Below are 17,271 nucleotides of genomic sequence, written 5' to 3' on the forward strand. Positions count from 1 at the left end.
ACAAGGCTTGACTACTTGGACCCTTTTGTATAGCAAAGTTTTATTAAAGTATAACAGAGATTGGAAAAGCTTCTGACATAAACATCAGAAGGGGACAGAAAGAGTGCCTCCTTGCTAGTTTTTAACAAGGTGTTTTATGTTTGTGGAAAGTGAAAGTGAAAGTCACTCAGTCGTATCCAACTCTTTGCGACCCCATGGACTACACGGTTCATGGAATTCTCCAGGCCAGAATATTGGAGTGGGTAGCCTTTCCCTCCTCCAGGGGATCTCCCCAACCCAGGGATCAAACCCAGGTCTCCTACATTGCAGGCAGATTCTTTACTAGCGGAGCCACTGTCTGTTAGCTTCTAATCAGATAAGAGAAACACCTTAAGCCTGAAGGAGTTTCTCCAGGCTGCTCTTCCACAATATGCATTTTTGAGATAGGATGGCAGGAGGTGTGTCATCCCCTGGCCATAAAACAATTGACATGAATACTGGTTTGTTGAGCCATTATGGACCCACGGCTTGAGAAAAGCGAGAAAGTTAGTCTTAGGTGGAACCATTTTGAAGAAAGGCAGATTCCAAAGCAGATAACATAGTTTCATTAACATAGCTCAAGAAAAACATTTCCCAAAGAAAAACACATTGGTTAGCTCAAGGCAGAACCAGGTGTCTTCAACACAGAATTAAAAGAAGCCTCTTTCAACTTTGTGTAGAGAAGGAAATAAACGTCTGCCACTTGCAGTCTATTTCCTCCTGCCGCTTGGGGACCTCTGGCCTTCCTACCTGTTACTAGCTGCTGTGTATTAAGCACACTATTGTGTGCCTAATACTTGGCATTGCCCCATGAGATACTTTTTATAAATTATTTCCCATCCCTGTTTATGAGTGAGGATACTTAGGCTCAGAGAGATGAACTGCCTACAGTCAGAAATTTCTTAATTCCTCTGAGCAAGTTCCCAAATCCCATCAAGTGTCCAGGACTTTGGCAACGAAAAGGTGTCATTAACTGCAACCCCCGACTGCAGTCAGCACTCACGGCCGCGGCGGACACAATTCCAAACCACAGTCCCTGATGCACTTGGCTCTTCCGGGGCCGCCGCTGAGTGCGTGGTTGGGCTCCTCTCTGACATAAGGATTCCAAATACCTACTGGGGAGGAGTAAACACAACTCCAAGCATGACACAAATCCCTGGGAACGTGACGTGAGTTTCCCCGACACACGTGTCGTGAGGCCTCGGTGCTGTGGCCCACCTCGCTGAGAAGAGGAAGCCAAATGCAGCCTTTTCTGCCAACAGCCTCACAGCCAGCCAGCAGTGATGTCTGCTTTATCGTAACATTTGTACCAGAGAGAGAATTGAAAGATTAAATTGTTTACACGTGTTACATAAACTGATGTAAAAATGTGGGTTTGCACATACCCACGGAGGACCTACTGTTCAGCCAGAGCCACCTGAGGTCACACTCGCCAGAAGAGCTTTCTTCCACACATCACAGAGATATAGGTCAACTCACAAAAGGGGTCTGTGAAAGCTTGGGGGCTGATGAAAATCTAAACTGCTTTATAGGCTTGTGGGTCTAAGTACCATCATGCAGTAAGAGCACATTGGGCTAGCAAAGTACCAAGATCTCAGAAGGCTGGGAAAGCCACTTTGCCAAATGATTCACCTGCTTCTTGCCATCCCTGTCTCTGCCTGTCCTCTCTCCTAGGTTTTCGGAAAAGCTGGAATACATGGGGACATGCTTCAGGGACACTAGTCTCCTCAGCAGGGATCTGACACCCAGAAAGGAAGCGTGACACACAGACGAGGGGCTATCCACCTGCTCAAGGAGAAAGCCCCCAATTCAAAGAAACAATCTATTCCACATCCTCCATTTCTGAAATTCCCAGGGATGTACCCAATTCACCTCTACCCTGCCTTGGATTCCTTACTGATACAGCAGCGATTGGGCTCACTGCGAGGACTAAAGAAAATAATTTCAGGTAAAATATCTCACATAGTGCATGCCTCTCACACAGAAGGCCCCAGTAAACCACAAGCACTGGTTATTTAGAAGAGAGTGGCAGGTTTCAGGAAAATGGAGAGCAGGTCGTGGATGCGGTTCCGACCCTTCCCTATTAAACCACACCCCCCATCTTCCCACCAATTGTCAGAGGTCACCCTTTTCCTTCCGTCTCTCTTTGCCACAGAAATGTTCCTGGTAGTCATTACAGCAATATGCAGAGGATGAATAAAAACCAACTTTAGCTAGAATGATTCTTTTCACTAAATATGAATTAGGTGTTTACTGTGGCAGGCCAAGAGACCAAGATAACAGAAAGCAGTTCTGCCCCCTTGGAACTGCCAGTTGAGCCGTGGAACAGACAGGAAAATGAACAGATAATGACAGTCGCACGAGATATAATAGCCATAACTGAGGCAGGCACAGGGTACAGCAGGATAGAAAAGAGGCATTAGAAACACCCACCTGAACCAGTTAAGCCCCTGATACATGGCTTGAATAGCCAGTTACCCACCCACCCCCAGAACTGCCTGGAGGAAGACGCTGCACTTCCCTTCTTCCAGACACTACTGTGCAAGTAGTAAGCCCCTGACTGCTGTTCTCCATCCTTACTCCAAGCAGAACAGCTGACCTGGACAGGAAGCAAGTGCCGTCTCAGTTTTGCCAGATCATCATTACCACATTGGTCAACCTCTTCACAGCTCCTGGGATCATGCCAGATGTGACATAAGGAAACATCAGAGATGCCCCTAGCCAAGGAGCAGGCACACATGATGCAGTGTTGGCTTACGTGAGAGCCCCAGGAACCCGGCTCAGGAGATAAGGATGGAGCAGGGAGGTGGAGGCAGCCCTGAGCAATGGCGCACACTTATTGTTACAAACTGGGGTTCCCCCAACTTCACACTCTTCGCCTCATTCATAAGAAACGCCACGGAGAAAGATACCAGCTCACCCACAGCCAGCGCCCTCTCACCTGTCATACATAGCTCCACTAATCGGAGGCAGCCAGTGGATAGTGAGGGACTTTTGAGTCTGCCCGATGACCATGGGGGGGATGGGGATGGGGGTGGGCTTCTGGCTCTGGCTCCACTGCTGATACACAAGGTCCAGATAGCAGTGCATTCGTGCCACTTGGTTGGGGGTGAAGCTGTCAGTGCAGTCATCGTCTGCGGAGACAAAAAAGGGAGCAAGAGAGATGGAGGCTTTACCCTGAGAGGTCCACCAAAGTGGGGATAGATTTTGCCAGAAAGTATCTAGGCTGGAGATGGGAAAGAGAAGGCAGAGAAGAGCAGTGGCTTATCTCTAAAGCAAACTGGGCTTGACCTTGACCTCAGGCTGGGCCAGTGAGAGACTCAAGCCCTGCAGTACAGGTTGCTCTGAGCTGACACTGTTTATTCAGGAAACCACAAGATGGCAGTGTTTCAGCGTATGACCCTTTATCCATGACCATGTGCGGAGTTAGACACCTGCTTTACGCCTGGTGATTTTGGCCAAGGTTAGTGAGCATTCAGTGGAGATGCTCGAGGAAAGAGAGCCTAAACGTCAAGGAAGCGTCACACCTGGGAGTGGTGATCCCCAACTTCCTTTTGGAGCTGGCAAAATTCCCCATTAAGGACACTTTTCATAAGGTTAGAAAGGGAGTGCTCTTAGTTTCCAGGTCTTTTCCCACGAAAGCGCACACAACACTCTCCTTACTTCTTAGGTGTTTTCTCTCTCCACTTCAAAGGTGGTGTCTAAAGAGTTCTGCCCTCCGCACCCCATTGTCTGGTCCCTCTGCCCTGGAAAGGCAGAGGAGGGGAGGCTGGAGGGCTGGTCCAGACTTGGATAGGAATATATTGATGGGTCATGGACAGGACTAGTCCCGCACTCTTTCTTCCCTTCAAAGGCATGGCCAGCATCTTATTTACCTTTTTTTTTGGGGGGGGGGGGTTCTGAAACTTATCACCAACAAGTCCCTGAACCTTATAGAAAAATTACTTCTTTCCTTCACCACCAGGATAAGTCATCAAATCACATCACTCCGCAATTTTAGGGATAAATGTAAGTCCATTATCAGGAGATGATGACTAATATTGCTTTTTGACAGAAACAGGAAAGATGTGGAAGGATAAAGAAGAAGCACAATCCAAGACAATAAAACCAGACAAAGGTTGTCCCCAGGACCGGGAAAGTACCATTTTTAAGTGAGACAGCACCATTTTTTATAGGAAGACTAAGAATTAGCCTTTGGTTAGTGTTGGAAGAGGAGAATCTGATACTTTTTAAAATAACATAAAAGAAAAAGGAACTCTGAGCCTAACATTAACCAGAGCCATCTTTCTGATCAACTTCAAAACCAGTAAAAACAGCCACCTTGACCCCAAAACCTCTTCCTCCATCACTTTTGGACTCTCCTTCAGAGTAAATCCCTAAGAATGTGGCAAAGAAGCAGGATAACCAAATTCTAGAGGTCAAGGGGCTCTCAAGAGTGTTTGACTTTGTCTCCCTCTTTAACTCTCTGTGTCAGAGGTATGTTTTTCTTTTAATTTTTAGTGGAGGAGAATGTAGTCAATGAGACTGCTCCAAACTTCAATATTTCTGTAAGCTCTTCAAGGACATGAAAAATAAATGCCATGACAAATACGCTTCAATTCTCTGGCATGAATGACTCTTGATGATACTCTCTAATTCTCATACCTCCACCCTCCCAGCCCACAAAGGAGGCCTCCACGTAATTTTAACAGAAAAGAAATCCATCAGGACAGTGGTGATACCTGTATAACTCATGTAGTTGTTGAATGGAGCCCCTGGGAAGTAGGTGAAGCCACAGGTGTCATTGGCAGGCTCTGGGTTCTGGCACAGCTTACTCTTGGGAGTGGGGGCAGTGTCAGCGCAGAGGTCTCCTGTCTCCATGGATGGCACAGTCTCCCTGCAGGGGTCATCGCAGGACTCTCTCTCACTGACCCCTTTGAAGACATGGTAGAGTCCCAGGACATGCCCCACCTCATGGATCATGACGTTGGTGTGGCCAGGCATGCCATAGAAGGCTGGGTTGAGGACAACACCACCTGCAATGGAAGGTTTGCAAAATATCTCTAAGCATATAATGAACAGCCAGCCTCTGCCTTCTGGAAACAGTGTTCATTTCCAGCCTCCAAGGGGAACAGTTTATAACTTCTAGTGGCATTCAGCCCCTGCTCTTCCCTTCAGCCACAAGCACCTTCTGAACTAATCAATAAACATGTCTCTAACCTTCGTCTTGGGTGAGTGTTGTACTGGACACCAGGGATAACAATACGACAAGGCGACGTGATAGAAGGCCAAGATTCCGAGCCCTGGTTGCACATTAAAACCACCTCAGGGTGTTGAAAACTACAGATGTCTAAATGCCAGCTCCAGTGAAATGAATCCAAATAGCTGAGGATAGGGCACATGACTCAATATTTTTTAAAACTTCACAGGTTGAGAGTCATTGGTCTTAAATGAAAGCACACGCAATTCTCTGAGGACTTGAACAGCTATCTGCATTCTAGATCAGTTCTGTGGTCTGTAAAGTAGAGATAATAACACTTCTCTCTTTTTATTTAAAGCATTTGGCATATTGAAAGAGTTCAGTAAGTGACAGTTGTACATGTTGCTTCTGATTTTATGATCCATGCTCTCAAGGAACTGACAACCACTGAGACAAAAGGGCGGTCCAACTGAACTATCATGAAATTCCAAATGTCAGAGGCACTGCAGGGAATATGTTCCACCCTCATTTCTCCCAGTCTCCCCAAGAACACCAAGAGAGGTATTTCAGAGAAGAGTTCATTACATCCAATATGGACTTGGATGAAACACCCAGTGGTATCACTGTTGTTACAAAAGAAAAGGCTTAGGGTCTTTGAGTGTCCTAACTTCTGTCTGGTCCCTGCTTTTCTCCTCTCCCCATGGAAGACTTTCCTTTCTCGCCCCTAAACATTATCAGGATCAGACCAATTCTCATCTCCAGGACCTGGAACAGCATATGTCAACAGGTCTGGACCAACCAACTCTAGGCTTCAAAGTCACCCTAGCTGTGTTTGCAGGCTGGCCCCACCCTTGTGTCTTAGATCCAATCCTAGTTTCCAGGACTTGCTTTATTCCTCATACCTAAGCCCTTTGTATATCAGCAGTCTGCTGAGTAGAGCAGGAGCCCCCAGAAGAATCCCCCTGCTTTTCTTTTGCCAGATGATATTCCATATGATCCACCCTGAACTCTATACAATACCCGAGAGACAACTACTTTACATGGCTTTACGGGCAGAACACAATCACCAGGGTATCCAGCATCACATCCATTGGTTTCTGTAATGGGCCGCTCAGTGTGCCTTTTTAGTGACTACTTTATTTGCAGGACAGTTTCTAAATCCAAGTTCTAGTTTCTTCCAGTCCAGTCAGTCATGCTGACATCAACCAAGGCATGTTTAGACTTGTCCTCAGATATACTGTCTACTTTCACATCTAAAATAGAACTAGTCCCTTGTTTATCATTTCTATTACTTCCAGTAAAAAAAAAAAATCAACATTAGTCTTTCATAAAATTGTATTCTGTATAATTTTATTCATTTGTACATCATTATTATGTCAATATAAAGTTAAAAAGCAGTTTGAAAACAGATCCATTTTTTTTTTAAAATCCAGGGTGCCTACTATTTGAATAAACCTGGTGAATTGAAATATGTTCACTTCTCAAGATGCCTTCCCTTTCACGTTTACATATCCAGTTTTAGTAATAATCATCACTGAAGTTCATACTCCATTATGCTCTCAGTTCTCCAACAGCAATATCAACCTTCGCATCAATGAAGATTGAAAGAGAACACATTTCTGTTCTCTGAAAAATACCTACACCAATTTGCCAGATATCAAACTTTGAAAGACTGTAACTTGCCTATAAGTTTTGAGTGTCTATGCTGAGTAGCCTTTCCCAAATTATGTTTATAAACTCTGGTCCTTGGTGATACTTTGCAAAAAAAAGTAGTATCAGTGGTTAAATGTGCTTGAGAAAAATGTACCATACCAATCTTCTGAAGATTCACATTGTACCTGAGAACTGTTACATTAGGAGTTCTAAGAAGTCCTACAACAATGTTCTTTAACCCTTTGTCCCCATACTTGTTTGGACGTAGAACTTGTTTGGGACAGAATACTTTTTGTCATCTGGAGTACTGAATTACTTGGAGCACAATTCATGGAATACTAATCCAAAGACCAAAAAGCTTCCCAATCAATAGTTATTTTCTATCCATATTCTTGCCCCTGAGCAAATATCAAATAGCTCCTCATCCTATGGTCAGTCTAGCCCAAGTCCTCTTGGGATCTCCTCCAGCAGTAGAGAAAGGAACTAGAGCTGAAAGAAAGAAGTAAGATTCCAGGAAGAAGGGCTGGCAAAAGTAGCATGTGTCAGTGACTTAGGGCTGCAGGCAGTGAGGCCCCAGGGCACTCAGAGTGGATATGAGTGTGGTCATGATAACAGTGAGCTTCTTAGCAACCTCTCAACCTCTAGAAGTCTGTGCCTCAAGTCTAGATAAGATTTCTCCAAATCCAAAAATATTCTCAGTCTCCTTTCAGTCAACTTGGTTATTTATAAGAGGAAGAAGAAGTGTAAAAATGCATATCTTCAACCCTGCCAGAAAGTCTCCTCCATGCTCAGGACAACTGGCCAGAGTTCTCCACTGTACCTTAAAGATATATTATCAAAGAAGGAGAATATAGATTTAACCAGATAGCACTTAAATTTTAATGCGAAGCAAAAGCCTCTGGACATATTTACTCACAGTTATGTTTTTGATTTGGAGAAGGCAATGGTAACACACTCCAGTACTCTTGCCTGGAAAATCCCATGGATGGAGGAGCCTACTAGGCTGCAGTCTATGGGGTCACGAAGAGTTGGACATGACTGAGCAACTTCACTTTCACTTTTCACTTTCATGCTTTGGAGAAGGAAATGGCAACACACTCCAGTGTTTTTGCCTGGAAAATCCCAGGGACAGGGGAGCCTGGTGATCTGCCGTCTATGGGGTTGCACAGAGTCAGACACGACTGAAGCGACTTAGCAGCAGCAGCAGCATATTTTTGATTCCAAAGACTTCCAGCCCCAAATTATCTGTATGGAATGCCTTGTAATGAGTTTAGTTACTAGTCACTCAGTCATTTCTGATTCTTTGCAACCCCATGGACTGCAGCCTGCCAGGCTCCTCTGTCCATGGAATTCTTCAGGCAAGAAAACTGGAGTGGGTAGCCATTCTCTTCTATCTTCCCAACCCAGGGATAGAACCTGGGTCTCCTGCATTGCACACAGATTCTTTACTGTCTGAGCCAACAGGGAAGCCCCTTAGTTACTATATGAGGGTTAAATAGCATAGTGCATATTCTCATTGAGGAGTGAGTGCTGTGCACACCAATACGTGTTAAGGAAAAAGTACAAGACCCTGGAACTCTTATGGTAATTCTGCTCGCTAGACTTCAAGGTTATGCATCAGAACTTAAAGACCTTGAAATGTGACACTGACTAGCTATGTGATGCTGGCCCTGCTCTTTAATTTTTCCCTAGGCCTCCTCATCTCTAAAGTGAGGGGCCTCCATGGGCTTATGGTTGAGAGTCCTTCCTGTTCTCCTCCAGGGCCTCTGAGAGCTCACATGCAGGACTGAGTGAGACAATCATAGACACCATGTGGATAATTCAGGTTATGGACTGTCACCACCTCAGCTTGGTAAGCTGTGTTCCCATCTCTAAGCAGCCTGAGGGGAAGGGAAAAGACTGGGAATGAGCAGCCACAGACAATACATCTTGCTCCGCTACAGACATTCAAGTGGTCCAACCACTGCCTGTTCATCCTCACACCCTTTCCGCCCCTGTGTGCTGTCCTTCCTCCTCCTGTGCCCTGGGGCCCCACGCTGGTCTCAGTCCCTCTTTATCCCAGCCAAGGCAAACTGGTTAAGTTATTAGAGGAGCGCATTTTAGTTACTCAGAGACACATACACTGATACACCCATATGGGGATGAAAGACATTAATTTATGTCATGGTTTAGTTTATAAAAGTTCTTCCACATTTTCATAATAATTACATATACACATACACACACAGGGTTATGCCAACACTTGAGGAAGGCATAAAAATTCAGAATCTAAAGAGAACTATCATCCAAAATCTGAAAAAAAAGATGACAACTTTTTTTCATTAAGAAGAAAATGGAAGAGGGTATAAAAAAAGGGAACCCTCTTACACTGGGAATGGTAGGAATGACATTGGTGCAGCCACTAGAGAGAACAGTATGGAGGTTCCTCAACAAACTAAAAATAGAGTTACCGTGTGATCCAGCAACCCCACTCCTGGGCATACATCCAGCGGAAACAAAAACTCAGTCAAAAGATATATGCATCCCAATGTTCATAACAGCACTATTTATAATAGCCAAGACATGGAAGCAACCTAAATGTCCACTGACAGTGGAGTCGATAAAGAAAAGTGGTATATATAGATATAGATATAGTTACTCAGCCATAAAAAGAACAAAATAATGCCATTTAGAGCAACATGGATGGACCTAGAGATTGTCATGCTGAGTGAAGTAAGTCAGACACAGAAAACCAAATATCATATGATATTACTTATATGTGCAATATAAATTTTAAAAAGATACAAATGAGCTTATTTACAAAACAGAAATAGATTCACAAACATAGAAAACAAGCTTATGGTTACCAAAGGGGAAAGGTAGGGGAGGGATAAAATAGGAGTTGGTGATTGACAGATACATATACTATATATAAAACAGATGAACAACAGGGACCTACTGTATAGCACAGGGAACTGTATTCAGTATCTTGTAATAACCTATAACAGAAAAGAATCTGAAAAAGTGTACACACACACACACACACACACACACACACGGACTTCTCCGGTTGCTTGGTGGTAAAGAATCCACCTGCAATGCAGGAGCTTCGGGAGATGCAGGTTCGATCCCCGGGTTGGGAAGATTCCCTGGAGAAGGACACAGCAAACCACTCCAGTATTCTTGCCTGGAGAATCCCATGGACCGAGGAGACTGGCAGTCCATAGCATAGCAAAAAGTCAGATGTGACTGAAGTGACTTAGCAAACACATGTGTGCGTGCACACACACACACACACACACATACACACACACACACACCTGGAACAAACACAACATTGTAAATCACTATGCTTCAATTTTTAAAAAGAAGGAACAAGACATGAAATATAAGTAAAAACTAAGTCCAGTTGCCAGAATGGCAACTCCTTCCTGCCTTCTCTGCCATTTGGGTCTGACCAGGGAGGACCCGAGGAGCTGTAAATTCTCACCCTCTCAAGGAAATGAGCAATGCTTTTCCTGGAGAAACTTAGTAGAAACAACGAAAAGATGGTGCAAAATGCTACTTTCCAGGACTATTTTGCAGTAATATTGAAACAAGTCAGCATCATTTTCTGAAGCAGATACCTACACCCCCCAGTTTCCTCCATTTTCATTTATTTACCAGCACCATGTGTGGTTACCAGCTCTGAGTGGTTATCAGTGGGGCCTTACCCCACTGCACTTTGGAGTGACCAGGGCTCCTTCTCTGGCTGTGGACATCCACTGGGAATGTATTGGTCTTTATTTAGGGGGACATTGCTTAAAAGTGCTCGGCTCTTTGCAGATCTGTTCAGCGGTCACAGGAGTTCCTACCTTAAAGGGTTGTTACAAAGATTGAAGTAGCAATGTAGACTAATAAACATTTCGCTTATTTTCTAGAACAAAGTAACTGAAAAGGTGTATTAGACTGTTTGTCAATATTATTATAATTACATAATGCATCCTGGCCATATGCACTCATTTGCCCCCACCCTTCACTGGCTCTCACCTAACCATCTTCATTCAACTAGAAAATGAAAGCTAAGGTCTGGCCACAAACAGGGCAAACCTCCCAGAGTGATAGCAGACATCACCAAGCAAGGCAGACAAACACCCTCACGTGAGGAGCTCTGATTTGCTTCCAAGATGCTCATACTTTGCTTCCAGGTTGTTCTAATCTTGAGACCATGGGCACCCAGAAGACAGAAATGAATTGAACAGAGTTGCAAAGAGACAAGTGCCCAACCTCTTCAGAGACAACATATTGGCATTCAAAACTGATTTGCAGGGGCCTAAAATTAGTGATTGTAAGAGGAAAGGAAATTTTAAGGGATTGGGAAAGTAAGCTAAATGCTTCAGAGACCTTACTGGTAGGTCAGATTTGTACAAGACACCTTTTTTCTATAGTATCAATCCTTTTCCTTATCACTTCTCTAATAAAAAAAATTAATTATCATTTCCTATATTGAAACCACTGTTCATGTTTGTCTTTCCTCATCTGGGAGGATAAAAATGAAACACAGCTGATCGATAAATCTGGTGGTAGATTGGGAGGGATGGGATTTCCTCTATAGTAGAATTCCTTCTTTTGTGTTCTCTGCTGTCACCTGCCACATTGAAACAGGGAGTAGAAAGACATACCAATATTTGTTTTAACCATACCTTGGCCCCTCAGTCTTCACTTTAAGACACTATCGGACTTTCTCTGCTCTCATTTACCTTCCAGTACCTGTCCCACAAAGGGCTTCTAGGAACTGATGAGCAGAACAGGAGTATCTATGCAAGGGAGACTTTCAGCAACATTTTGTAAATACTAGCATTTCGCCCAAGTGGTTCCTCGGCTCCCTCCCTCTTACCCTACTGCCAAACTCTCTTGCATTCATTTATTACCTTAATAGGAGGTATATGAAAGAGTGAAAAGCAAGGAAAGAAGCAGTCCTTTTCTGGCTGTGAGATTTCCAAAGCCTATGCCACTGAAACACTGAGAGGACACTATGGTTTAGTTAGCATGGTGGATAAATGCAGGAAAGTAAGCCTTGCCTCACATTACCAACACCACCACCATCCTCTTAGCCTCGGAAAGATTCTCTTAAGCTGGAGGAAGAAAGAAGAGATAAAAAGGACATAATGGGAATGTATAGATGATGGTGGGTCCAGATAAAATGAACTGTAGTCCATCTTTTGAGACCCCAATAAAGGGATAAAGATTCAAAATACGTGCATATGATCTGACAACAGGAGGGGTCTTGCCTCATTCCAGTGATAGGTTCCTGATTAAGGAACCTGGTTCTAAAGAAGAATAGCTGCCCAGTGACACTAAGAGGGAAGGGTAACAGAGGGCCTTCCAGAGAATCCCTGAAGGTGGAGGATTCTGTGATGGGAATAAGGGTCATCTCAGATGGTCAGCATCACCTGATGACTAAGGATAAAATGAACCTTCCCTCTATGACCTTGGCATTTATAAGCCAGATCTGCAGTTAGATACAGTCCCAAGCAAAGGAAATTATGTTGAGAGTAAATTTCTACTACGCAGCAACAGAGAGGCTCAAAATAGAAATAAAATTCAATTATATAAGAATAAATAAAGATTACATTTCTTGCATATCTGAATGTGGTACTGGAACTTGAACTCAATACATACCAGTACCACTGACTTATACACAGAACACAATATGAATGAGGCTCCCTGGATTTAGCAAGTGGTGGCCATATGTGGCACAGCTGTTGCTTAATGGGCTGGCGGGGAGCACAAATGCCTTCTTAGAAGACCTTTCAGCTTTGATTATAAGAGACAAACTAAAACAATAAGACAGGGTTGTTGTGTGGTCTGGAGGACAGTGCAGAGGAAGAAAAGTGAGAGAAGTTGCTGATTAAAAGATGAAATCTCAGTAGCAGACAGCCAAGTTCCCAAAGTGATGTTGTATTCCCAAGTTCCAACTTTTCCCCGCTTCAGCACAAGACCGCCAGAGTGGCGTGTGGGAAGGAAATGATTCCCAAAGTCACTTCTGTCTAAAAAAAAAACCTCTGGCGGCTTGAGGAAAAGGACATAAGTTGAAACGACTTTAAAACTGTTCTGTAAAACTTTTAGGGCTGCATGTTATATGCCCATAAAACAAGGAAGTTGAGAGCTGGTCTGCAGGTGCCTTGTGATTATTTCCAGTTACTGGCTGAAACACACTCCTCCAAACACACTCTCTGCAAATACGGAACAAAGCCATCAGGATGTGTGTGGGTCCAAGGAAGGAGCACTTGTGGGCAGGGCAAGGGAGGAAAGTGGCGGAGGTGGACTGACAGACAAAGGGAGAGAAAGAAATGGAAAATATTTTTAAAAGCCACTAGCACTTAGAAAATGAAGCAAATTTTTAACAGGACCAATCCAGGCATCATTCATCTCCAAGCCCTGTATTGGCTTCTTGGTTTTACAGCCTGTGGTCTCATGAGAAAGAAGTCGTTGTTCTGGGCAAGACTGAACTAAGAGTAGAGTGTGTAGAGGGTAAAGATTTTGCCAAGCTTGATATTGTTTCTTGTCTCCTTTTACATTATTTTAGCCATTTCTACCCCCCAATTCTCAAGCACTCCAGGCTTTCTAACCACTCCCATACCATGGGAGACAAGTAATTTGATTAATGAAAACTGAAGATGTTATTACTGAGGCTTTGGAGACCTATGATGTAATTGTTTCTTTGCTATTGGATGAGGGTGGTGATACACACACACACACACACAACCTCATGCCAAAATCTTAGGCACTACAGAGTATGAATGGGAAAGATATTTTTTATAATTGATTTATCAATTCAGCCTTTATTGTGCATCTACACGGTGTCAGGTCCTGTTCTAGGGCTTCCCTGGTGATTCAGCAGTAAAGAATCTGCCTGCCAATGTGGGAAACACAGGTTCAGCCCCTGGGTAGGGAAGATTCCCTGGAGGAGGAAATGGCAACTCACTCCAGTATTCTTGCCTGGGAAATCCCATAGACAAAGGAGCCTTGTGGGCTATATTGCATGGGACTGCAAAAGAATGGGGCATGACTTAGTGACCAACAACACTGTTCTGGAAACAAAGGATTCAGTGATTACTAGGATATGTTCTAGTAGAGGAGATCTTTCAAGGTATCACATATAAAGGTGACTGTTTATTAATACTCCACCTACTCACGAATGCATAAAACTATCTTTGCATGCATACATGCTAAGTCACTTCAGTCGTGTCCAACTCTGTGCAACCCTATGGACTGCAGCCTGCCAGGCTCCTCTTTCCGTGGGATTTTCCAGGCAAGAATACTGGAGTAGGTTGCCATGCCCTCCTCAAACCTGTCTTTTGTTATTCAGTTGCTCGGTCGTGTCATACTTTTTGTGATCCCATGGACTGCAGCACACCAGGCTTCCCTGTTCTTCACCAACGCCCAGAGCTTATTCAAATTCATGTCCATTGAGTCGGTGATGCCATTCAATCATCTCACACTCCGTCCCTTTCTCCTCCTGCCGTCAGTCTTTTCCAGTATCAGATTCTTTTTCAATGAGTTGGCTCTTTGTATCAGGTGGCCAAACTATTGGAGCTTCAGCTTCAGCCCTTTCAATGAATATTCAGGATTTATTTCTTTTAGGGTTGGCTGGTTTGATCTCCTTGCAGTCCAAGGGACTCTCAAGAGTCTTCTCCAATTCCACAGTTCAAAAGCATCAGTTCTTCAGCACTCTGCTTTCTTTATAGTCCAACTCTCACATCTATACATGTCTACTGGGAAAACCATAGCTTTGACTATATAGACCTTTGTCAATGAAGTAATCTCTCTGTTTTTCAGTACACTGTCTAGGTTTGTCATAGCTTTTCTTCCAAGGAGAAAGTGTCTTTTAATTTCATGGCTCCAGTCACCATCTACAGTCATTTTGGAGCCCAAGAAAAAAAGTCTGTCACTGTTTCCATCATTTCCCCATCTATTTGCCATGAAGTTATGCGACTGGATTTACCAAGATCTTAATTTTTTGAATGTTGAGTTTTAAGCCAGCTTTTTCACTCTCCTCTTTCACCTTCATCAAGAGGCTCTTTAGTTCTCTTCCCTTTCTGCCATAAGAGTGGTGTCTTCTGCATGTCTGAGGTTATTGATATTTCTCCCAGCAATCTTGATTCCAGCTTGTGCTTTATTCAGCTTGGTATTTTGCATGATGTACTCTGCATATCAGTTAAATAAGCAGGTTGACAATACACAGCCTTGATGCACTCCTTTCCCAATTTTGAATCAGTCAGTTGTTTCATGTCCAGTTCTAACTGCTGCTTCTTGACCTGCATACAGGTTTCTCAGAAGAAAGGTAAGGTGGTTTGGCATTCCCATTTCTTTCAGAATTTTCCAGTTTGTTGTGATCCACACAGTCAAAGGCTTTAGTGTAGTCAATGAAGCAGAAGTAAATGTTTCTCTGGAATTCTCTTGTTTTTCCTAAGATCCAACAGATGTTGACAATTTGACCTCTGGTTCCTTTGCCTTTTCTAAATCCAGTTTGAACTTCTGGAATTTCTCAGTTCACATACTGTTGAAGCTTACCTTGGAGAATTTTGGGCATTACTTTGCTAGTGCATGAAATGAGTGCAATTGTGTGGTAGTTTGAACGTTCTTTGGCATTGCCTTTCTTTGGGATTGGAATGAAAACTGACCTTTTCCAATTCTGTGGCCACTGCTGAGTTTTCTAGATTTGCTGGCATATTGAGTGCAGCACTTTAACAGCATCATCTTTTAGGATTTGAAATAGCTCAACTGGAATTCCATCACCTCCATTAGCTTTGTTTATAGTGATGCTTTCTAAGGCCCCCTTGACTTCAAGCTCAGGATGTCTAGCTTTAGGTGAGCAATCACATCATTGTGGTTATCTGGGAGATTATAATCTTTTCTGTACAGCTTTTCTGTGTATTCCTACCACTTCTTCAAACCTATCTTTGGGCCACCCCAATTTCAGGACATGTAGTTCATCAGTTCAGTTCAGTTCAGTCGCTCAGTCATGTCCAACTCTTTGCGACCCATGAATCACAGCACGCCAGGCTTCCCTGTCCAGCACCAACTCCCAGAGTTCACTCAGACTTATGTCCATCGAGTCAGTGATGCCATCCAGCCATCTCATCTTCTGTCATCCCCTTCTCCTCCTGCCCCCAATCCCTCCCAGCATCACAGTCTTTTCCAATGAGTCAACCCTTCACATCAGGTGGCCAAAGTACTAGAGTTTAAGCTTTAGCATCATTCCTTCCAAAGAAATCCCAGGGCTGATCTCCTTCAGAATGGACTGGTTGGATCTCCTTGCAGTCCAAGGACTCTCAAGAGTCTTCTCCAACACCACAGTTCAAAAGCATCAATTCTTTGGCACTCAGCTTTCTTCACAGTCCAACTCTCACATCCATACATGACCACTGGAAAAACCATAGCTTTGACTAGACGGACCTTTGTTGGCAAAGTAATGTCTCTGTTTTTCAATATGCTGTCTAGGTTGGTCATAACTTTTCTTCCAAGGAGTAAGTGTCTTTTAATTTCATGGCTGCAGTCACCATCTGCAGTGATTTTGGAGCTGAAAAAAATAAAGTCTGACACTATTTCCACTGTTTCCCCATCTATTTCCCATGAAGTGATGGGACCAGATGCCATGATCTTCGTTTTCTGAATGTTGAGCTTTAAGCCAACTTTTTCACTCTCCTCTTTCACTTTCATCAAGAGGCTTTTTAGTTCTTCTTCACTTTCTGCCATAAGGGTGGTGTCATCTAGCAGAGGATAATTTTTTCAGGGTTTCAATGTCTAAGAGTGCCCACTATGTTTGAAACCCCAAGCAACCTAAAGTAACACCATTTACAGAATGTCATCTTCTGATAAATAATCTGCAGAAGCAGCCAGTGGGTAATGACCAGTAAAAGCCCTTATCCTGTTCATGCCCTGTAGCTTTTCTCATTAATGATTCTGTAAGTCCTCATATGAGTATGGTGTGCTCCAGTTTACATGTCTTGTTTACTCCTCATCTCACATAAGAATCACTCCACTTTGGCACAGTGAAGAGGAGACAGTGGAGAAGAATGAAGTTGCTTTGCTCTAGCCCCATCATTTAGCAGTTTGTTGCACCAGGGTGCCCCTCTTCACCTCCTGCAGACTCCTCGACCCCTCCCACTCTGGTTCCTCCATCCACACTCTACAGAGACAATCGGGCTGAGATGACCAAAGACTTCCCACTTGCCAAACCCATGGCTATTTCTCACTCACACTGTGCATGAATGTGTCACAACTGATGTCAGAGTCCAATCTCAGTGTCAACTTTTTGGTTAGGAGGAAGTCGAGCTTTGTCTTGGGGGAGATGGGGATCCCCTATGAAAATTCTAGGTGAGGGAAATTTATATCCCCGTGAGCTCACATCTGCTGCTTCAAATTTATATCCCCTGTGAGCTCACATCTGCTGCTTC

The 17,271-nt window shown here is 43.7% G+C and overlaps 1 protein-coding gene across 1 annotated transcript in view; it reads right to left on the bottom strand.

Annotated features, from left to right (window-relative positions):
• PAPPA2 (pappalysin 2) overlaps nucleotides 1-17,271 on the bottom strand; it is a 303,795-nt gene that overhangs the window by 156,721 nt on the left and 129,803 nt on the right. The window contains exons 4-5 of the mRNA XM_040263919.1: nucleotides 4,740-5,033; nucleotides 2,960-3,152 (exon numbers count right to left, since the gene is read on the bottom strand). Of these exons, the coding sequence (XP_040119853.1) occupies nucleotides 2,960-3,152; nucleotides 4,740-5,033 (487 nt within the window). The remainder of the gene's footprint in view (nucleotides 1-2,959; nucleotides 3,153-4,739; nucleotides 5,034-17,271) is intronic.

Source organism: Oryx dammah, unplaced genomic scaffold, assembly GCF_014754425.2.
Source record: "Oryx dammah isolate SB20612 unplaced genomic scaffold, SCBI_Odam_1.1 HiC_scaffold_21, whole genome shotgun sequence".
NCBI classification, from domain to species: domain Eukaryota; kingdom Metazoa; phylum Chordata; class Mammalia; order Artiodactyla; family Bovidae; genus Oryx; species Oryx dammah.